The sequence below is a fragment of the Chelonoidis abingdonii genome, chromosome 2 (genome assembly GCF_003597395.2).
Source record: "Chelonoidis abingdonii isolate Lonesome George chromosome 2, CheloAbing_2.0, whole genome shotgun sequence".
NCBI classification, from domain to species: domain Eukaryota; kingdom Metazoa; phylum Chordata; order Testudines; family Testudinidae; genus Chelonoidis; species Chelonoidis abingdonii.
The window spans coordinates 5813003-5836573 of record NC_133770.1 but is presented as its reverse complement, the minus strand read 5'-3'; the positions used below and the strand labels follow the sequence as shown (position 1 = coordinate 5836573).

The following is a 23571-nucleotide window of genomic DNA, read 5'->3' as shown; positions in this document are numbered from 1 at the left end:
ACCGCCTCCAAGAATAAAGTACAACTACCAGGAATGTCAGTATCTGGAAATTGAGGGCTGTTTTGCCATTGACTACTGTAAGGCATTTATACTGCCCTGACTGTTGTGTATCTGGGTGCCTCAGGTGGTTTGAGAATTAGTGCTTACTTTAAACTTCTTATCTGCAAATTAGATTCAAACTAGGTATCTTGTGAGATGAGGTGTTCCAGGTTGGTCTGCAGCTACAACAAGAGCAGTTTTTCTCTTGCTTTCTCAGGGACAGAACTAGAGAGTGCAGAGGTACAGGAAAATGAACAGTATTTGGATACTTTAAACTTTTTTAGAGGCTTTGGAAAGATTTAGGAGTGGTGCAATTCATACATTTAGCCCATCCCTAAGCAAAAGATGGCATAGCCTAGTAACTTCAGAAGCACAGCACAAACTCTGCAGTACTGAGGTCTTCAGGGATTATAACCCATTGAGTCAGATAAGATTGAATAATTCTTTAGTTACAGCTGTGTTGCGTTTTTTAAACGGAAACCTAAAGATTTGATTTTTCTGGTATGCGGGGCCCTCTGGTTCTGTACAGGAACTGGGTATAAAAACAGTTTTATTGGGTGGTCATGTGATGATAGAAGCGGTTCCCTAGAGGAAGGAGATCTTGATGCTCTAAATTCTTTCATTTCTCAAGCTGGTGGGCGTGTTGTAGTATTGGCGTGCTCCCTTCCTTCAGACAAAGCAGTGTGGTTTTTACTGGAGCAGTTTGTTTGGAAGAAACACTGGACAGAGAAAATGTGGTCTAATGATAAAAGCAGGGGACTGGGAACCAATGGTAGTGTGTTCTAGTCCCATAGCTCTGGTATTGATTTGCCTTGTGGATGAATTGAGAGATTAGAAATGCTGTGCTTGGAGAGATTTTGGCCAGTTTACTTCATCTCACTGTTCCAGTTTTTCTCATCAGTAATATGAGAGTGGTCCTTCTTGCTCATCTCTCACAGGGGCGTTTGAAGCTTTACTAATGGTGTTTTTGAGATTCTCAAATGAAAAGTGTTATGGAGGTGCCAAGAATCACAGTTAACTGAAGAAATTAGCTATTACAATGAAGTTAGACTCCATTCTTGCTCAGCTCTGCTTGAGAGACCCAATGGACTTTTAAGTCAAACCAAAACCAATTGACAAGGGTTTGCACTCTTACTGAGCCTTCTCGGACGCAGATACCTTGTTAGGATAAACATCATCTGGACTGGTCTGCTTTCTACAGTTTGCTTTTTTCCTTTGTTCCCAGGTTCAAATATGTCCGTGGGCCATATTAGCATATTGCTGGAAGCCCAAGGACTGCACCCAATTTATATACAATGGAGCCAATCACAGCAGCAGTCATTGTTATTGCAGAAGTGTGTCTTGCAAAAGTTACAGGTCCCAATCTCTCTCTCTTGATCTCCAAGCTGAGACAGAGCAAGACTGAAGAATAGCATGCCGGGACATGTGCTCTTTATAACTGTATCTCTTTCAGAAATGATGCCCCCCTCCCACCACTTTAACATTAGTTAGTTCTACCAGGGTTAATTTCTGTTGTTGCTGTTTGTCACCTGGACTGGAACAGTAGGAAGGCCTCATTCAGATTACTACTAATTACATATGGCTGATTAGAATATTTGAAAGTGTACAGGTCTGGCAGGATATCCCACTCTTATGCTGCACTCAAATGATACACCTTCACTTGACGTGTAACCTTGCTAGAATAAAGCCTTTATCGGAAACGTCTCCAGATTAAATTGACTGCAGATAGACTTGCTGGCTCTGCTCCAGTGGTTCAGACAAGCCTAATCATGCTTATCCCAAAGTCAGCTATGTCAGTGTTAGAAGGGTTTCACATCAATAAATGCACAGATCTGATTGTCTATAGTTGTGGAGCATGTTAGAAAACAGACTCATAAAGATATCAGAACTTTCCTTCATCCTTCCACGGTAGATAAATGGAATTCCATGCAGTTTATTATGTGTATAATTTCAGATGAGACCTGAAAAAACCCAACCCCAACAACACAACCCTGCACCTGTGTGCTCTCTGCAGCCGCTAAAGATCATTGCAACTTTTCTTAACAATGCAGATTTGTTCCAGTGTCCTTAACAGAACTTCCCCCAGGCCCCCAATTATCTCCAGCTCGAGTCACTCTCACAATTTAAAATAACAATTCATTCAAGGATTAACCAACCTCCACCATAACCCACACCTCCCAATACATTTAAAGCAAATCCCTAGAAAAATGAAGTTGATGTTAACGTTATAATTACATTACATTACCTTGGCTTTTGCAAATTTCAGATGCTTACAGTCGTCTCAGTTTTTTAATTTTTTGATCCAAGCACTTTAACAAATCTTACATTGTATAAGCCTGATTCTGCAGACCCATAATCATGTAAATACAGGTTTGTAGAATGGGGCCCTGGATATGAAAGGAACAAAGGAAGGGATGATTGGAGACCAGTGTCACTGTAGTGGCAAAATTAATGTCCAAAACTGGAGCAGAACAAATTCTGAAACATTAAGAAAAGGCATGAGAGTGCTCAGGCAAAGGTGTTGCAATTGAAACCTACTGCGGAGCGGGGTGGTGATCAAAAAGGGGAAGGCACAATAGAAGAGCGAGAGTGCCAGAGAAATCCATGGACAACGGGACTGTCTTTGAAGACTCACTAGAATGTGTTAAGGGCAGTGTTTATATGGCATGGGGATGTGGTGGCACACAGTGTCCTGGTTCTTACTACCCTGTTACAGCTGCCCTCAAGTGTCAACATTCTTAAGGATTTGTAGGAATTCTGGTGGCCTCACACTTGGAAGCTAAGAACCAAGAGGAAGAATGTTGGCTGAATTATATTTTCAGAGAAGCAGTACTATAAAAATGTCCCTGTTCCAGTTACAGCTGTTTGAGACTGTAATAAGGTTTATTTTTTAATCTCAACTAGGCATTCTTCCCCCAAACACTGAGATGAACACTTCGTCTACTTTGCCTTGAATTTAAATCTGTGGCATCACCAGAAACAATGTACTTCTGTCCTCCTGGGGTATCTTATCATTGTTTACCTACAGCAAATAGACCTAATAGGTGATTCTCGAATTCATCTGAAACTAGTGTTTTTAGGCTGTCTCTCTCTACATGTTCTTAAGAGGAATTACATGGGTAGTCTGTCTTCATCTTTGGAATCAGCCCACTTCGAACAATAGCTCAGCTGTATACTAGCAGCAAGGCGTTTTGTCGGTATAAACTTGCCTCATATAAACCCTCACGGGCAGACAGGAAGTAGAGCTCATGGTTTAGATCAGGGGTCAGCAACCTATGGCACGCATGCCAAAGGCGGCACACGAGCTGACTTTTAATGGCAAGCTGCTGCCTGGTGGGGTCCCGGCTGCTGGCCCCTCTCAGACCACTGCTGAACCAAGGCCGGCAGCAGGCTGAGCGGGGCTGGTTGCCGGGACCCCAGCAGGCAGCAGTTTGCCATTAAAAATCCTGCCTGGCCCACTCTTCTCCGCCCCTCCTGCTGGCATTTGCACATGCTTTCCTGACCTCCGTCACTTCCGGCGGGAGGTTGTGTTTCTGGGTTTGCGTGTCCATACTGCTATCTGGTGTCCGTGGAGTCTGAGCGGCCCCGTCGGCAGGGGCAAGAAGAGGGACCCAGCCCCACAGGAGTCGCAGCGCCTGCGAGGCCTGTAAGTGGGGAAGGGTCCTGGGTCCCAGCTGCATTGTGCACCTGCCTGCCTGCCCCAAGCATGGCCGGCCCCGCTCCCTGGACTCAGGCAGGCTGCCCTGGCATTGGATCCCCGGTGCTGGGATGAGCTCGGCTCTGTACTGGGGTAGGCTGTGTCCCACAGCCCAAACCCGAGCCTGTGGGGCTGCGGCTCGCCGCTTGCTGGACCTGGGAACAGCTGGGTCACGCCTCTTTCCCCACCTCAGGTCACTAGACTCCACTCCTCTCCGGCATTGAGGGCAGAACCCAGGAGTCCGGAGCCCTAGTCTCCATCTGTCCCCCACCCTCTCAAACAACTAGAGCCCAGCTGGAAACCTAGGAATCCAGAGTCCTTGCTCCCAGCACTCCTCTCCCAAGCCTCAGACACCAGCCCCTTCCCGGAGCCCAGGAGTTCCAGCTCCCACCTTGATCCCTGCCCTGCCCCCACACGCCCTCTCAAGCCCCTGCCCTGATTCCTTCACCCCTTCACACACACCCAGCCCTCTGCCCTGATCCCTGCACCCCCCACATCCTCCAGCCCTCTGCCCTGACCCCTGCAGCCCCCTCACACACACCCAGTCCTCTGCCCTGACCCCTGCACCTCCCATGACCCCAGCCCTGACTCTAGCACCCCCACACACCCCATGCCCTGACTCTTGCACCCCCCAACATCCCCACCCTGAGCACTAAATGGGAGCTTCTGCATTGCCCCCACACACACAGACACTTTCCCACCTGCACCCCTCACACCAAATGGGAGCTGCCCAGGTAAGCACTCCACACCCAAATCTTCTGCCCCAACCCTGAGCCTCCTCCTTCATTTTAGCTCCTGGCCAGGCACTACACCCCAACCCCCGGCCTGCTCCTTCATCCCCAGCCCTGTGCTCAGTGCACTCCCACCCTCAGCTCAGTGCAGAGAGGAAGAGAATGGGCTCAAACCAGGAAGAAGGTAGGTACCCACTCTGTGTGGGCAGGGCCGGGACCCCTGAGCGTCTGGAGGTCTCGGCAGCCGGTCCTACTCAGCTTGCTGCCAGCCTAGGTGAACGGAACCCCAGGTCGGCAGCAGACTGAGCGGGCCAGCGGCGTAAGATCAGCATTTTAATTTAATTTTAAATGAAACTTCTTAAACATTTTGAAAACCTCGTTTTCTTTACATACGACAATAGTTTAGTTATATAATATAGACAGCGAGAGACCTTCCACAAATGTTAAAATGTATTACTGGCACGCACAACCTTATTTAGAGTGAATAAATGAAGGCTCAGCACAGCACTTCTGAAAAGTTACCAACCCCTGGTTTAGATCTTCCTTGTATCTTGAAGTAAAGGTTGTGAGTGGGGCGTAGTTCTCTGCATAGTTTGAACTAATCAACAGCATTCCTTTTCACTGGCCATCTAGGAAAATTGCACGTATGCCAGGCTGGAGGCAATCCACAGCAGATAATACCTTGAAAAGCTAAAGGAATCTAAGAAATTGGAGTCCAAAAAATCCACCTGTCTCCTCTGAGTTTAAAGCACAATACCACTGTGTGTTCCATTTAAATTTCTTGTTGATGCCATTTTCCCCCTCTTTTAAAGCTATCAGTTGGCTTTACTAATTCTCTTAAGGCGTTTTTCCTTCTGTTGCTCTTGATTAGAGGCATGCAATGCTTTTTGGTGTCTTTGCTGGCGATTGGGTTCAATGGAGGGGATTTTTTTTTACATCTAACTACTTTTATCCTGTATTGCACATGAGGGGATCTTTTTATACATAGTGATTGGCTGAATGGTGACATGTGACAATACCCTAAACTGGGATGTTTGATTACCTTCCTCCTATCTGCGGGCTTGTCTACACTACCACTTAAATCGATGTAACTTATGTTGCTCAGGAGTGTGAAAAAGCCACCCCCCTGACCGATGTAAGTTATATCGACTTAAAGCGACATCCACACTGCATTATGTCAGTGGGAGATGCTCTCCCACCAACGTAGCTTCCGCCTCTCCTTGAGGTGGAGTAATTATGCCGACAAGCAAGCACTCTCCCATCAGCATAGTGCATCTTTATCAGACATGCTACAGCTGCGCCGATGTAGCGTGATAGCGTAGACTTGCCCTAAGCTTATGCTGTTTTTGACTCTCTAATTCAGTGGTCTCCAAACTTTTTTGATCGCGCACCCCCATCAGTAAAAAAATTTTGAGCACGCACCCCCTGCCACGCTGGCTCTACCATTTTTGCTGAAGCAAAAAAAAAAAAAAAACTGCTCAGACTCCCACCCAAACAGACGAAGAAAAAAAAAAGCGCTCCTCCTGCCACTCACCCCTCAGGATCCTCTTTTGCATCTCCTGGGGTGCATGCACCCCACTTTGGAGACCACTGCTCTAATTTACACTAGAATTGACTGCTTGGTCTTTTTTCCTTTTGACTTTTCCCTTCAGAATGTAATAACCCCAGAAATTGTAGCAAAAAGAGGTCCCAGTGTCATGTTAGGTAGCTGTGGTCCTGTTAACAAAGGCTCCTTAAGATGTCCCCCCTCCCCCCCCACCCCAAAAAAAAAAAAGACGAGATCTTTGCACCAAGGGGTTTACTAATGGCTTCTCAGCTATGCAGCCTCCTGTTTTAATGAAAACAATAGTTGTCTTTTTATTACACCTACCATGTTTTTCTATGAAGAAGGCTCCATTATGTGTTGGAACTAATTAATATTTTAAGCGTGTGGGAGAATGATTTTTCATTAGTCTAGTACTCATAGTAAAGGAGCATTGCATAATATCCTGTGTTAGAATGGAATAAACTGCATGGGTGATTCTGCCTGTAATGGGTTCCGCTGAGTCCCTGTAAACTGTGTCTTTCTCAAGGAAACGTCAAGACACTTGTTAATATGGACTGTAAAATAGTTCTAAAAATAGTTTTGTCCTTCTGTCAACTCTTCCCAGACTCCTTGCCCTTTAGTACTAAGATTTTTGCTCAGGAAATGGAAGGGTTAGAAGAGCTAATTTGAGCACGCAAGCGATGTGCAGAGCGGTCTCAAACAGCTCTACCAATCCTGACCAGTAGTGCCCTGTTCTGTCTATTCCTGGGGCTCCTGTCAACAGCACTTTAGGCCCTGGCATTTCGTTTGTGCCTGAAGACTGACTTGAACTCTAGTCTGTAAAAGTGAAAGGTGAATGTACTAATCTGTATGAACTCACATGAGTGCCTGTGTTTTTATGACCTTTCAGATGTTCCCATGACACAGATTAGGTCTTTGCAAATGGAAGCTTCTGACTTAAAGTATGGATGAAATCTTAAAGATCCTTGTGTCATGCTGTCTGGAGTGGCTCACGACTAAGTGCCTACCTCCGGGCAGACTGTCAAAAACAGGGCAGACACCCTGAACTGGTGGTGTGCTCTATAATTTTATTTCATCAAGCCAGTAACAAGTGTTTCTTCTGGATCACTAAAACAATCTTATCATGGATTCACAGACAGTCCTCTTAGACTTTCCAGTCCATCTTGCCACCCAGACAAACTGGGCATACTGATAAGTGATCACTTACTCCAAATGTTCAGGTTGCTTCCAGTCCCAAGAGACCAGTTACTTGCCCCAAATCAGCTGGTACTCTTGATCTTACATCAAAGAAAACACCTGTAGCCAATCCTGTAATAAACTCTCTCAAGGTTTATTAACTGGGAAAAAGAAATGAGTTATTTATAGGTTAAAGCAAGCAAACATATACACACGCAAGTGAGTTATCATCTAAATCCTAAGAGTGAAGAGTTGTTGTGATCTATCAATTCAAAGTATGTCTCAGGACAGGCCCAGGATCTCTGGCTTCAGTTTGTCTCTAGCCTTGTCAGAGTTCAAACAGTCAAAAAAGATGGAAAAAATTTCCTGTGACTTAGTTTTATTTCCTTAATTCAGCTTCCAAGTCCACAGGACAAGCTTCCTTGCCCATAGCATTTCCATGGTGCAACAGGGCCAGTAACCACTTCTGTATATTGGGATGTTCCTTGATGGCTGATCTGATTTTGATAGTCCTTTTGGATGGGTGTGGGGATGATTCCAGTGCCTGGGTTCACAACTTTAGAGCAAACATTTTCGAAGTTATAAAGCAAAATTGACGTATTTTCTTATAGCCTGGAATGCACATATTACATGAGATGAATGCATGCAAGCATTTCGTAGTCTAAACACTGGATGCATTCTTATAAGACTGATACCTATTTCGAGCAAAACAAATGTACAGGTGAACTGGCCAGTCTCCAGCTATGAGTTTGTTAATTCTTAGCTAATGCCTGCAGCCTGGGCAAGGGCTGGCATCTGGCCTGCCTACATCACACCTTATTTTAGGGAAATATCACTTAGTAACATGGAACAAAGGACAGCGGATACTGAAAATGACACATCAGTGTAGATGTTTTGAAGTAGAATGCTTCCGTTTGCCTTGTGAGAGCAATTGCCCAGTGAACTCCCGTTTTGGGGTGCTACTATGCAAAACGCCAAACCTTTAGATTTAGCCACTTCTTACTTTCTTTGGAAACAACTGTTTTAACTTCAGCTGAGCTTCTCATCTAATTCCTTTTCGCTTTAGATGCGTTCAGTCCAGGGAGTGATCTGTTCAGTGAATGTCTACAATTTATTGGTTTGTTTAAATGTACAACAAAAAGAAAATGCCTTTCCTCTTTGCCTGCGTTTAAACTGTACTCAGTGAGATGCCCTGATAAAGGCTGGGCATAATAGTCAATTCCAAAAATGGCACTGTTGTGTTAACCATGCCCTACAAAGTCAAAACAGAAACTGAATGGCCCCAATAACATGTATTGACCACTCACACTAATTGTGGGGCATTCACTTGGCTTTACTGAACCCTAAACTAGGGGGATGGAGGGGTGTTATTTTTTTATCTTCAACAAAATCTGCTGACACTTCTGGTTTCGCTAGAGATGCTTGTCCAACAGCCTTTGATCTGTCTGTAATTTATATTTGATACAGTAGAATTAATATTAAGAATGAATTGTAAGAATGTTATAAACCCTGTATCTTTAACATTGAAGCCAGACCAGTCCATGTTGATTCTTCCAGGCTGATAACTATCATGCAAACCCACGTTTGTTAGGACCAACCGAAGAGAGGAGCAGACTGTCCTTAGAGGTGGGAATGCTTGTTTGGATGAGATGTAAAGATGGATTGAGAAACTGTTGCATGTATCTATCATCAAAAGAACTCTTGTGCAGGAAAAATTAGTCTCCATTTCTTGCTATTGACAAAATTTGGTATGACATGCAGACCATTACTTTTATTTTAGTCCAGTTCTCTCGCTAATAAACCTCATTTTAATGAGAGAGACCAGATGAGTGAGGTACTTTTATTGGACCAGCTTCTGTTAGTGAGAGAGACACATTTTTGAGCTACACAGAGCACCTCACTCATCTGGTCTCTCTAATATCCTGGGACCAGCACTGCAGGCAACTTGTTTTAATGAGACCACGTGGTTTTGGGGTAACATCACTGTGCAATTTCTGCAAAAGAATGTGTTTGATAAAAGCGTTTGTGAAGGAACCACTACCTATCCTGGAGCACTTCTATATTGGTTCTTATCCTGTGTTCATTATTGTAGTATCTGAATGTCATCCAGAAATGCATTGAGCAGCATGACTGTCACATATGTTCTCTGCTCCTCCCCACAGGGGGCAGAACTGGGTCCCGTGGAGTATATTTTCATATATATAATGCACACACCAACATTGCTATATGTTTGTTAGAGATGGTAAGGCCTAAGGTGCACTTGGAGAGGAAGAGTTTTGTGATGGTCCCTAGTTCCTGTGGGAGTACATTCCAGAGTCTCCGGCAGGCAGCTGAGAAAGCCCTGTCTCTTGCACAGACAAGCTTTACCCTTACTGTAGAGAGGTGTGTTGTCCCAGGGGAGTGGAATTGTTGACCAGTCTTTATCCCGAAGCTTTAGGCAATCTTCTGGACACTCTGAGCTCAGGCCGTTGAGTGCCTCATTTGGTTGAGGCAGCCCCTAAGAAGTGCCACTTTAATAACGGGAGTGGATTGTGGGAGCAGGGGAAAAGCCAGCTGACCTTGGGGGGAGGCAGGAATAGGAGGTTAGAGTAAGTATGGTCCAGCAGCGAGGGCGCAGGACTTAGACTTGGAAGACCTGGATTCTAGTCTCTGCTCTGTTACAGACTTCCTGTGACCTTGGATACATCCTTTGTGTTGTAGTTCCCGTCCGTAAAATGGGGATAATGGTATTTCTGTACCTCACTGAAGATTGAGGTGCTCAGATGCTGTGGTAGTGGGGAGCCACATAAGTACCCTAGATAGATAAGGTTCCATCATTTGGAGATGTCACCAATACCAGTACCAACTGCTTGATCTCTTGGTGTCTGATGTCCTGGTACGATCGATGTTGTTGTTAGAATGTGTTTCAAATAAAAATTATTCCTTCCCACACTGATCTGGAGTCCTGGGCTAGCAACAGCTGTTTAAATGACTGTTGCTAGCATACATTCAAATGCAGCGTAGGAAGGGCACAGAAGAATGCCGAACCCGCTGAGCAGGCCTGGCATCTCTGACATCTGGTCTGGAATCTAGACTAGCTGAACCACAGCCAGGTTACCTCTGGCAGCCAACCCTGCTGCTGTTTCTTTCTAAATCTTTCACCAGCAAAACTACTGCTCAGGTCAGAGGTTTTGTTCTAAAGTCTCACAAGGTGTAACTGGGCACTGACGAGGCAGTGCGTTCTGATTTAATTACAGTGCTTGTGCAGGTTGTTGCATTATAAGCAGGTTCCTTTCCTATTCTAGAATAAGTTGTGTGGTGGAAACCTAGTCTAGTTGCAGTCTTCTGCTCTCAGTGTGTCACTAACATTCTTGCAGGTGAAGTGCTGTGCAGGCAGGCATGTGAAATAGGTACAGGGAATCGAGCAAAACTCGGCTGAATCCAGGCTGTCTTCTCAGTCTGTAATGGGATACTACGGGTAATCTGACCAGGGATGCTGTTGTTATAAAGTGGTGGCCTGTACATGGATTTTTGGAGTCAATAAAACAAATGGGGTCCACGTATGTGGGTGGATGAAAACCCATGTTACTGGGGGCAGGGGATCATTTGCATAATAGGGCATCCTGTGACATGGGATGGATCATATGTTCGTTACTGCTTCAGCACAAAGGGGCTGAGTTTAGAGGATAGGGGTGGCAATAACCACTTTACTGTGGCTATATGTACTAAAAGTGCAGTAGTTCAAAGAACATTGTCTCCTGCAGTCGCACCACAGGGACCGCTGGCTTTGGAGAGTCAGAGCCAGCATGTTGGCTGATGTTTTTAGAGAAATAATGTTTTACCAAAACCCCATGAAACTGATACTTTTCTTGCTTTCCACCTCTTCTGACTCTTGATCTACTTTTAATATGTTTTACACCTTCACACTATTGTAGAAACACTTACCTTCAATGGTCCTGGGAGGTGAGTGATGATCAACTCAGTCATATAGGTGAGGGAAACTGAGGCACGGTGCGTGCAGTGATTTGGCCAAAGTCAGCTGTGGACGGGTTGAGATTAGAGCCTAGCTCAGGGGTAGGCAACCTATGGCAGGCGTGCCGAAGACAGCACATGAACTTATTTTCAGTGGCACGCTCACTGCCCATGTCCTGGCTACCAGTCCGGAGGGCTCTGCATTTTAATTTAATTTTAAATGAAGCTTCTTAAATATTTTAAAAATCTTATTTACTTTACATACAACAACTAGTTTAGTTATATATTATAGCTGTATAGAAAGACCTTCTAAAAATGTATTACTGGCACGCCAAACCTTAAATTAGAGTGAATAAAAATGTATTATTTGGCACACTACTTCTGAAAGTTGCCGACCCCTGGCCTAGCTGATCCCACATCCCAGTCGTGCATTCAGGCCACTAAATAACGGTATCTCACCTGAAAGCTGGCTCAGTGGCTGTCTCATTTCCACTCTGACTGCTCTTCGTTGTGTGCTGCGTAATTCCACAGCCTGATACTTGTGGCGGGATTTGTTCACCCACATGGAAGTGATTATGCAAAAGCAAAATCTCTTCCAACATTTAGACACAGAAGCTCAGTAATTCACCGTGATGGAAAAGGAAATGCAATAAAAGAACATTTGCATAGTAGGAGCTTGTTATGCTCATTAGCTTCCTGAGGTGCAGAGGCTCTCTAACTGAAAATTTTCTTCCTCTTTGTGGGCTTGGCTCACCAAGCACCCTCTGTGTTGTGTACTTGTGTGTGTTCATGGGTTCTCTCAGGTAGGCTCAGTGCAAGATTTGGGTTCACTTTTAAGCAGAAGTGGCTTCATAAAACCCTTAGTAGGAACCCTTCTGCTCTCCTTAACATCCACAGAAACAAATCTTTGGGGTTTAAATAAACCTGAGGAACTAGCCTGCAACTCAGGAGATTTACATTCAGTTCCCTGCCCTGCCACAGGCTTCTTATCTGACCTTGGGCAAGTCACTTATCACCCTGTGCCCCATTGCAGGACATCTGTGGTCAAGTTTGTGAGGCACGTGGGTACTGTAGAAGTATGTGGAAATCTGTATTGTGGCTGCAACCCAAACACGGCAGAACTGTGCGAGCTGCTGTCTTACTACGTCCTCTTGCTTTAATACCTCCAAAACCAGACCTTTCCTCGCTGTCTCCACGTTTGCATTGATTATTGTAACCTTTCCTCACTGCCTCTCAGCTCTCCCCCTGCCCAATCTGTTCAAAGTGCAGTTGCTAAATAAGCTTTTTCTTCCCTTTTCAACCAAGTCACGCCAACCCACGTGCCTACTCAAGTCCCTTCATTGGCTTTCTGTCTTCTCCCAAGTCTGATTCAAGTTCGCTGTTCTTGCTTGGCATAATCTTACCCCCTCCCCAACCTGTCTGTTCTCATTTCCTACTTCCCCCTTCCTAAACTCTTCCTAGTCCTCCCTCTGGCCTCTTCCCCACTCTCTGCTTCCTGTATGTTCTCAGGCTGGCCTTACCCCTGGACCACTCTCCTTGCTCTCCTATGTCAGCCACTTCTAATTCCTTTCTTCCTCAAGCAGTCTTTCCTCTTTCTCCTCCACACTCGGTCTCCTTTGAACTCCTGTCTACTGACTGGTGTTGTTTTGTTCAGCCTAAGCTCTGAAGGGCAAGTGTAGCAATGTGAGACTCACCCCGTGGCGCCTCCTGCTGGTCGTCTCAGGGAATTAGCTCATCCAGCCTCCGAAGCACCCTCTGCAGGCCAGTGTCCTGCTGCCGCTTGGCCCCATGTCCCGGACACGGTGCCCTGTTATCTGGGGTGCTGCCTCTTGGCAGTGCACCTCTCAGTCTCAGGGTCTCCCCTCCCCAGGGAACCCCCAGCCGCTGTCCCCACCTTGCCTCAGTCATAGGCTACTGCCAGTCACCAACTAGTCCCCGTTCCCTGGGGCAGACTTCAGTATAAGCCACTCATCACAGGCAAGGGGGTGTTTGGACCTGCTGCCTTTCTCTGCAACCCAGTACCTATATGGGGCCTTGGACAAGGCCCTGCCGCCTGGGGAGTTGCCGGCCTGCAGCTCCCCAGCCCCTCTGGCCATCCCTCAGCCCTGCCTCACTCTAGGTGCCCTGAGCTTCCTAGCAGCCAGGCCCCTCTCCCTCTTTGAACACAGAGAGAGACTGTTTCTGCTTCTGGCCCACTGCCCTCTGATAAGGGCCAGCCAGGCCCTGATTACACTGACTACAACAGTGGCTGCTTTCCAGATCAGCCTAGCTTTTCTCTGCCACAGCGTCTCCCAGGCTGCTTTGAGCCCTTCCAGGCAGAAGCGGGGTGACCAGCCTGCTACAGCAGGAAATGTGTATAATAATACAGTAGAACTAGAAAGTGATGTGTGGCATACATATGACTTTACACGATTTATAGACAGAAAAATAATAGGGAAATACCTTTACACTATAGAGTTGGCCTTCCTAATTGTTATTTGTGATGTTACTGTCTAGAGCAGGGGTGGGCAAACTACGTCCTGGAGCCGCATCCAGCCCTTCAGTTGTTTTAATCTGGCACTCAAGCTCCTGCCAGGGAGCAGGGTCCAGGGCTTGCCCCACTCCATGCGTGCCGTGGCTCTGTGTGGCTCCCAGAAGCAAAAGCATCTTCCTTCCTCCGGCTCCTATGCATAAGGGCAGTCAGGAGGCTCCGCATGCTGCCTCTGCCCCAACCGCTGGCCCCGCAGCTCCTATTGGCCAGCAACCACAGTCAGTGGGAGCCGCAGGGGTGCTGCCTGTGGATAGGGAAGCACACAGAGCCACCTGGTCATGCCTCCACATAGGAGCCAGAGGGAGGACATGCCGCTGCTTCTGGGAGGTGCTTGAGGTAAATGCCACCCGGAGCCTGCACCTTGACTCCCTTCCATGCCCCAACCCTCTGCCCCAGCTCTGATCCCCCTCCCGCAGCTTGAACTCCTCATTTCTGGCCCCACCCCAGAGCCCGCACTCCAAGCCCCAATTTCATGAGCATTCAATTTCCATACCCAGATGTGGCCATCAGGCCAAAAAGGTTGCCCACCCCTGATCTAGAGGCCTGCTTGATTATTTGCAGTTTAAATAAGGTTATGTCAGTAGGTGAGAGGTGGAAAATGTTGTTTGTGTGGAAATGTTTATCCTTTGTAACAAACCTAATTCACATCTCTATAATTGATTGTTGATGACAAAAGTCTAAAGTGAAACTTTTGTTGTACAAGTTGAGATGCGGTAAGCAACTTAGTGGCAAAAATAGGCTTTTAAAATCTCTAGCCGTCTACTAATGACAGAGGTAAGGGTATTTGTTTTTTAAAGACAAATAAGCATAGATTACAGATAATTATGTATAGTGTGTGACTCTTCCCCAGTTTGTTTGACGGCATTTATAATGCGCTCATCACAGGAGTGCTAAGTTTGATGGCTCTTCTTTGGGGTCAGTCGTCCAACTGTCTGCGAAGCGAGGTTGTGTTGATATGGTGTAACCACACAACCATTTTGCTAATGCACATGCCAGAGCATAAAGTGTGGTTAAGGGCTGTACAGAGAACATAAATATGAGCAGATATATTAGGGGTGGGGAAGTGAGTTTATGTAGGAATGAAGGTAAACGAACAGATGAGACATTGGAGTATAATGACCATAATGAAGGAAACGGCAGAGGCTGAAATCACAGAATGGAAACCCTAAAATAAAGATGTGCATTTAAGTTGACGAGCAGCTAGGAATGGGTGGCTGAGGGAAGAGAAAACTAATAACTTGATTAGCCCAACTTTGAATTCTGTGGAATGACTGGAATCCATGATTCATGTCAGAGCTAACTGACCTGACTGTTTTCCTGGCGTCGGTGCCCTGACAGCAGATGGGTGATATGAAAAATTATGATTATAACAGTTTCCCCAGACAGCTTGGTATTTCCTGTACTGAAGCAGGTAGGAGAGACAGATCTGGGACTAGAGAAGTCGCATACTATTGAACCAATGAATTATTGTAGGTAAACTGACTCTACCAACCTTGGTGGTGGTTCTTAACAATCCAGAGATGACCCTGCTGTTAATCTACAACAGAGTCCAGCAGATCCCAAACAACAGGCAGTCACACTGGCTGATAAATGAGACTGAAAATGTTCCAAACGTTAGACTGGGATAGGAGAGAGGTGTGCTTTGGTGTCTACGGTTAGAAACTTATTGCCACATGTAGGCCTCTAAATAGAAGTGATTTGATTTTTTTTTTCCAGAGATGCTGAGCATATGCAGCTTTCAATGACTTTAGCTGCAGCTGTAGGTGGTCAGCGCCTCTAAAAATGAGGCACTTATTTAAGTGCCGAACTCTAGAGGTCAAATTAGAGAATTTTTGAACAACCTTTTTAACCCCCCGGTTACCCCAAAAGGTGTCAACGCCCTGAAGTGGATCATCTAGTTATGCTTACTGCCCTTGTTCCCCTTCTGTCTGTTCATAGGTAGGGGACCACAAATTCAGCGCCCACCGGATCGTGCTAGCCGCTTCCATCCCTTACTTTCATGCCATGTTTACAAATGATATGATGGAATGCAAACAGGATGAGATTGTCATGCAAGGAATGGATCCAAGGTAACTCCCTGGGACAGGCAAGGGACCACAGCCAATACGGCTTGTCAATGGTGTTTTGGCCTATATCTGCAGACACATGCAAGTGTGTCAATTTACAAACATGCCTTAAAGCGTTAAGATAAACCACATTTTTCAATAAATTTATGTTGCTACTAGCATCTTAGATTGTTATTAAGTTGAAATAATCTAATAGAGCTGAACGCAAATGACCCTTTTTCTGCTCTTCTCCACCCTGTTTAGTGCGCTAGAGGCTCTGATCAACTTTGCTTACAACGGACACCTAGCAATTGATCAGCAGAATGTTCAGTCTTTGCTCATGGGGGCAAGTTTCCTTCAGCTGCAAAATATCAAAGACGCCTGCTGTACCTTTCTCAGAGAGAGGTAAGGGTACCCTGTGCCTTTGACTGGTCCCTTGGAACATGGGGTCATGGGTTCTGGTATTGCTGTGGAACAGGGTGGTGGGATTGTGCTGTTAGAGGACAAGATGCTAAACTGTGGTCCTTCCTTCCAGTTGCTTGTGGTGGGTTCAGGAAAAAGTTAAATATCCTTTGGTCCTTTAGGAGAAGGGTGGAGGTCTCTGTATCTTCGTTCAATGTCTCAGTAGAACTGGTTGTCCAGCTGTGGGTGGTGGGGCAGGCTATGCGACCTTAGATGGGCACGAGTTACTCTCTGGAACAAAGGTAACACATCCCGATCACTCAGACAGAAAAATGGAAATGCTAAACTGACATGTTTTACTGCACTCAGTGTGTCTGGAAATACGCCATACGTTCAGCATTGGTAGTGTTAGGTAAACTTAGTTTTTGTGTTTTACTATGCCATGTTCTTCCACAGCTCCTCCATTCATTCCAGGATATTGCACCAAACATACATAATAAATGCAACATCTTGACCAGTTTTTTTCATTCTACATGGACTTATCCTAAAATGCATGATTCAGAGAAGAAATGTACTTTGGCCCTGTTTCAGATATTTCCGTGTGAACCCAGGGGTTCTCTATTATGTGTAAAACATAGATACTTAGGTCAAATAGTTAGTCATATATTACATACTTGGTTTTTCCTGGCAAAAAAAATAAATTTTTGCACACTGGGCTCGGTACCAAACGGAGAGAACTGGATTGCACTGGTGAAGTGCTGGGGCCAAGCTTAGAGACTCAAATCCATTTTTAGGCACTTAAATAAAAGTAGCCTGATTTTTTTTTTTTCCCAAAGGTTCTGAGCTGCCGCAGCTCCACCTAAAGTTAATGAGAGCTGCTTATGCTGAGCACGTTTGAATGGCGGGCCACTCTTACTGAGCTCCTAAATATGAATTTAAGAGGTGTAGTTAAGGTTTTTATGTATAACGAGATACATTTGAAATTCAGTGGGCTCTGATCACGTGCCTCAGGAATAGCCAGAACATGCATGTCTAGTTCCAGTTTTTACAGGAAGGATATGATGACTGGGGGGTTTTCTACTTTGATTTTACTATGTGTTCCTGGGGATTTTCTGGGTGTTGGTGACCTCACAGCTTGCGAGGATGTAAAGTCCAAGGTTGTGTAAACCTTTACTTGGCAGGCAATGGCTGCTCTTTCCCTCCACTCGCAATATCTAACTCTTTGTGTTGTAAAGTACTCTTGGTTCACTCCATTATTATACGTACCACAGTGTTGTTTTAAATGTTTGGATCTTTATACCCTGTAAGAGCTTGGCATTGCCAGACCTTAGGGGTTCTGTCCCATCCTCTCTGTGGTCGTTGCTTGGATGCTCAGAACTGGTTATCTAAAGTTTGAAAGCAACCATGAAGATTCCCTCTTCAAAGGATCAAATCCAAAAAGGCAACTTCCTTGTGGTGGATCTCCCCTTGACCCCTTCTAAAGACTGCAGAAACTTGCGCCTAGGGTTTATTTCCGTTTAGGCGTCAGGACTGAAAGGAGGAGAAAGAGCGTAAAAGGAAGGTGCCGAAACTTTGACCTTTGGGCTACTGGCAGTTTATGGAGTCTTTGAATGGTAACACACAGCCAGTAAGCTCTTAAATGTGGAGGTGTGGTCTCTGGAAACGCCAAGCATACATGGCTCCATCCTGACAGAGCATTCTGTTTGCTGCTGCTGTAGTGAATGGTCTTGGCTCAAACTACTGAGTTTGCCCTGCTGTGGTACTGGTGACTTTGTGGTCCCCAGTTAGGCAAAGCTGAGGCATCTCTGTCAGAATCTGATTCTGGGCATTGTAGGCCTAGTTTAATGGTGAGGCAAGAGTGGTACCAAATGTTTCCACAAACTATTTTCATTTCGGTTAGAAGAAGAGAAACAAACAATAGTATTCTGACATGTCTCATAGCTACATGACCCATAAATACTGTGAAACAACCAGAATGGTCATCTCTTGTTGAACAGAGATGCACAGATCTGGTGGCAGAATTTCTCCCTTAGATGGGAGTTTCCAAATCTCCCATAGCGTGGACTTGATTTTCAGCATTTTTGCAAGTTTTTAGGAAACATCTGTGCGAAAGCTCCTTGCACCGCACTGTTGTTTAGAACAATACATTTTCAGTTTTTGTGCTGCTTTATGATGGCATGCAGCAGCACCTGTTCAGCTGGTCTGATCACTAGTTCATTTCTGCAGGGATTGTTCCTCCATTCTGACCTTTAATTGCTAAAAGACATCCTCAATAAAGCTTTGTTGGCCAGGAAAGTCAAGTAAGAAGAGGTGACCAACATCTCACTTCGATAATTAGCAAAGGTCCCTGGTGAAAACAAACAAGGTTTGTAAGTTTCTGAAGAACACGCTTATCCTTGCTGTCAAACCAACAGGTTTCATTCCTGGAATCTGAAGTCAGACTTATGCATGGAATAGACATTGTGTAGACTCTTGTACTGCTACTCCTACATGTCACAGCCTTGACTTTAGGAGACCCGCCCGGGGAGAGTGTACATCAGTCTCTAGGTCCACTCAGTCTTTGCTACTTCAGAGAATGTCAGCAAGGGGGCTTATTGTCCATATGGTGCGATTCTCCATCCTCTTAATTTGGCATGTGTCAGTCTCCATGACTGTGCATAGACTGGCCAGTTTAACCTGCGAACTGGTGTCTGTTGGAAGGGTGAATTCTCTAATGTGGCGCATCCATCAGTTTCACAAGGTTACGTTTTCCCTTGGTTCAGTTTCATATTCACTGCTTCTTTGGACTGCATTAAAAAGGTGTAAATTGCTAACCCCCTATTAAAATAATGTTAATTTGTATCCCCCCCAAGGCTTCATCCTAAGAACTGCCTGGGTGTACGTCAGTTTGCAGAAACCATGATGTGTGCCGTGCTCTACGAATCTGCCAATAGCTTCATCCACCAGCATTTTGTGGAGGTGTCCATGTCTGAAGAGTTCCTTGGTCTACCCTTCGAAGACGTGCTGGAGCTGGTTTCAAGGGAAGAGCTCAACGTCAAGTCTGAGGAGCAGGTATGTGCACCAGCCAGTATATGGCATAGCAGAGGCACCTTTTGCCACCAGAGGATTTGAAACCATTGGGGCAGTCACACAGCAGATCTGGGTGAGAAGTTGAACTGGTCCATGCAATGACCAAAGCTGAGAAGATGGTCTTGTGGATGGTGTGTGTATGCCCTTGGCTAGAATAGTGGTGCTCTGACTCTTTCATTCTGTACATAACTTGTAAGAATTGGGGCTTCTCTCAGCTTAGTTATCAGAACACTGTTCTGGGGAGCATCTGTTATTTGCCAAGCATGGCACTGAACTGTGCTGAAATGTTCATGGCAGAGAAACCTTGACATCCTGAACTCTAGTGATTGTCAAGTATCAGAGGGGTAGCCATGTTAGTCTGGATCTGTAAAAGCAGCAAAGAATCCTGTGACACCTTATAGACTAACAGACGTTTTGGAGCATGAGCTTTCGTGGGTGAATACCCACTTCGTCAGATGCATCTGATGAAGTGAGTATTCACCCACGAAAGCTCATGCTCCAAAACATCTGTTAGTCTATAAGGTGCCACAGGATTCTTTGCTGCTTCTAGTGATTGTGCCTCTTGCTTTAATGAGTGACTTCAATTCTGGTGAAAGGTGCCAAGATCTCTGTCCTGGAGGCAATCTCTAGAACTACATAATAAACAGTGTTTCAGCCTTATTCTGGAGGGATTCCTTCGAGGATTGAGATTCTCTACAGCATTTTGTAATGACTCTTCCTCCTGAAATGGCCAATGAGGTGGTCAGGTTGGTGGCTTACATAATATGAAGGCCTTTGTACAAGGAACTGGACTGAACCACACCAAGTCACTTCGCATAGGCCATTATAAATAACCGTCACCACTTTGAATAACTGTCGCCACTTTGACCCGTAGCAGCAGCAATCCCGATCTGAACTGGAGATCTGCAGCTGAAAGGCTCAGCATCCTACTGCCAGTTCTCAAGCCATTGCGTCCCCTCTGGTGGTGCTGGGGGCTTATTCCTAAAGAGAGAAATCAGACTTCTAGAAAGTCCGGGTTGGAAAAAGAGGGCCCTGGTTAGGGGTATAAGCATCAGGTCTGAAACGTCTTATTTTCTTAGAACCTCTTGTTCAAATTTCAGGCATGCTCAAATCAAGCCGCCTTCTTTTGAGGCAGGTAAACTTTAGCGCAGGCTTTGTATCTTTCATAGGATTTTAAAATGAGAAGTCCTCCCTGCTGCCTGAAGCAGTTATGATTCCAGGACTCTCCTTGTGAGGGGCGGACTCTGTCCCAATGCCCTTGGTGACCATTTCCCTTCTAACTGTTGTGCAGCAGGCTGGCCGCCACCCTCCACCTCTGAGCTGGTTGCATTTTAGTGCAGAGCAGCATGCAGTTGGGTTTACAGTAGAACCTCAGAGTTACGAACACCAGAGTTAGGAACTGACTGGTCAACCACACGCCTCATTTGGAACCAGAAGTACACAGTCAGAGAGCAACAGAGACAAAAAAAAGCAAATGCAGTACAGTATTGTTTTAAATATAACCTACTAAAAATACAGGGAAAGTTTTTAAAAAAAGATTTGATAATGTAAGGAAATGGTTTCTGTGCTTGTTTCACTTAAATTAAGATGGTTAAAGAATCATTTTTCTTTTGCATTGTAAAGTTTCAAGCTGTATTTAAGTCCAATGTTCAGTTGTAAACTTTTGAAAGTTTATCTTTTTTTATTTTGAAAGTCTATCAGGGATGGTCTAGACATATTTGGTCCTGCCATGAGGGCAGGGGACTGGACTCAATGACCTCTCGAGTTCCCTTCCAGTCCTAGAGTCTATAAATCTATGAAAGAACAACCATAACATTTTGTTCAGAGTTACAAACAACCTCCAACCCCAGGGTGTTCGTAACGCTGAGGTTCTACTGTTCAATGTTTTGGGGTCTTCTGGGGTGCAAGTTGCATTTAAAGATATGACTGCCAGCTGATCTGTTGGAGAAATACTTTATGCTAGAACCCTCTAGAGAACGGAAGTGGGAGGTTCTGGCTTTGTCCAGTGTAAAATGAAAGGCTTGGAAACTTCGGTTTGATGTGTGTGGCTATCCATATTTTCTCCATGACAACTCAATATTTAGCAAGTATGCATGATGGTTAGTGGCCTGTTTCAGTGACAAGATTGCACCACAAGGTGGCAGCAGTAACCACAAATGCCAATAATCAGATGTTTACAAAGCAAAACTTTTTCTGGTGCTATTAGTTCAGTTCTTGGGAGAAGAGGGGCCGAACCCTGTAAACTGTTGGCCTTAAAGGCATTAATGCTGTTCCACATCAGTATTGTGGAGACCTTGGTTTAAATTCTTTTCTGCTGCTGATCAGCCCAGCAGGATCTCTGAGTGCAGTGGCGGTAGCCTGGTTAGACCAGTGGAACAGTGCCCCCTGAAATGGAAGTTCTCAGCTGCACACCCAGAAGGTCAACATGCTGGGGCTATTTCAGACACATGGGTGGGGAATTGATTCCAAATCTGGGCCCTGTGTTATAATGGACCCCTCTGGTGGATTCAGGAATGGCATTGATAGCCTCTGTGATTGAAAGGTGTATGCTAAGAATGGGGAAGGAATAATGTGCTGAGCTGGATGTTAGCTGAGACATGCTGTACTCTGAATGGCAAAGTGTAACTATCTTTGCTCTAGATCGGGGTAAGCAACCTATGGCGCGTGTGTGGAAGGCGGCATTCGAGCTGATTTTCTGTGGCACTCACACTGCCTGGGTCCTGGCCAACGGTCCGGGGGGGCTCTGCATTTTAATTTAATTTTAAATGAAGCTTCGTAAACATTTTAAAAACCTTATTTACTTTACATGCAACAATAGTTTAGTTATATATTATAGACTTATGGAAAGAGACCTTCTAAAAACATTAAAATTTATTACTGGCATGCAAAACCTTAAATTAGAGTGAATAAATGAAGACTCGGCATGCCACTTCTGAAAGGTTGCTGACCCTGGGCTAGATCCCTTGAGTAACTTGTTTTCCTGATCACCTGTGCACCTTGGTGAGACGTTCCTTTTATTACAGTCCATCTGTTCAAGTTTATCCTCATCCCTCCTTTTGTGAGCTGCTTCAGGACAGAGAAAACAAAATCTCATGTCTCCCCCGGGTGCAGAGACCTAGCAAAGAAATGGCTCCTCTCTCTTCTGGCAGGTATTCGAAGCTGCGTTAGCCTGGGTGCGGTACGACCGAGATCAGAGGGAACCCTGCTTACCTGAGCTACTGTCCAAAATCCGACTGCCCCTTTGTCGACCTCAGTTCCTCACTGACCGTGTGCAACAGGATGACCTTGTCCGCTGCTGCCACAAATGCCGGTGAGCTGTTCAGGAGTTGTCCAGTGTGTGTGGGCCTCCCTGCTGATAGTGTGTTGGATTGGCTGTCCCAGAGACTGAAATCCTCTCTCCATGAAATGGGAACATGTAGCAGAAGAGCGATTCTCTCATGCTGCCCTGCTGACGTGGCTAAACCATCATCTAGAAGGATTTGCTCTGTAGGGTAGAGAAGAGATCAGTTGACGTAATCATTGGCAGCTTCAGCAGAGGGGCCAGTTTGGACGGTGGTCCCAAGACCCACCAAACTATCGTTCTAACGTTTGGTCTTATTTTCAGAGACCTGGTGGATGAAGCAAAAGACTATCACCTAATGCCAGAACGCCGGCCGCACCTCCCGGCATTCAAAACGCGTCCCCGGTGCTGCACGTCGATCGCAGGATTGATTTATGCTGTTGGAGGTCTTAATTCAGCAGGTACCTTGCATATCCACTTCCCACAACTACACAGTGATGTGTCTATTGAGTAACGGCATCAGACTGTTAACTTCATTCTTCACCCATACAATGGTGAGCAGTCTCTCCTGCACTTCCCTTTTTCTGCAGCCCTGGGTTGACACTCATGTCATCCAGCCGATAAAATGCTGAAGGGGGCTGTTGCCAGTTGTTGAATCTTTATCACTCTAGGAATGCTGGCTGAATTGCTGAGGGGTGTTTCCAGTTTTTGTGAAATTGCGCTGAACACAAACCTGTTGCATGCGTCTCTTTAAAATCATGGGGTCCAGTGGAAGTGCGGAGAACCCTGAAGGCAGTACTAGAAGAACATATTGGCAGCAGGGGCAGCTCCAGGCTCCAGCATGCCAAGTGCGTGCTTGGGGCGGCAAGCCGCGAGGGGCGCTCTGCCGGTCGCCGCGAGGGTGGCAGGCAGGCTGCCTTCGGTGGCTTGCCTGTGGAGGGTCCGCTGGGCCCGCGGCTTCGATGCACCTGCGGGAGGTCCGAAGCCGCAGGTCCAGCGGACCCTCCACAGGCAAGCCGCCAAAGGCAGTCTGCCTCCCGTGCTTGGGGCGGCAAAATCCCTAGAGCTGCCCCTGATTGGCAGGATTCATGCATTGCATTCAAGC

The 23571-nt window shown here is 45.8% G+C and overlaps 1 protein-coding gene across 2 annotated transcripts in view; it reads left to right on the top strand.

The window, feature by feature from the left end:
* KLHL18 (kelch like family member 18) overlaps positions 1–23571 on the top strand; it is a 42082-nt gene that overhangs the window by 6216 nt on the left and 12295 nt on the right. For both annotated transcript variants that reach the window (XM_032770650.2, XM_032770649.2), the window contains exons 2-6: positions 15609–15739; positions 15980–16120; positions 18970–19168; positions 22336–22496; positions 22791–22927. In XM_032770650.2, the coding sequence (XP_032626541.1) occupies positions 15609–15739; positions 15980–16120; positions 18970–19168; positions 22336–22496; positions 22791–22927 (769 nt within the window). The remainder of the gene's footprint in view (positions 1–15608; positions 15740–15979; positions 16121–18969; positions 19169–22335; positions 22497–22790; positions 22928–23571) is intronic.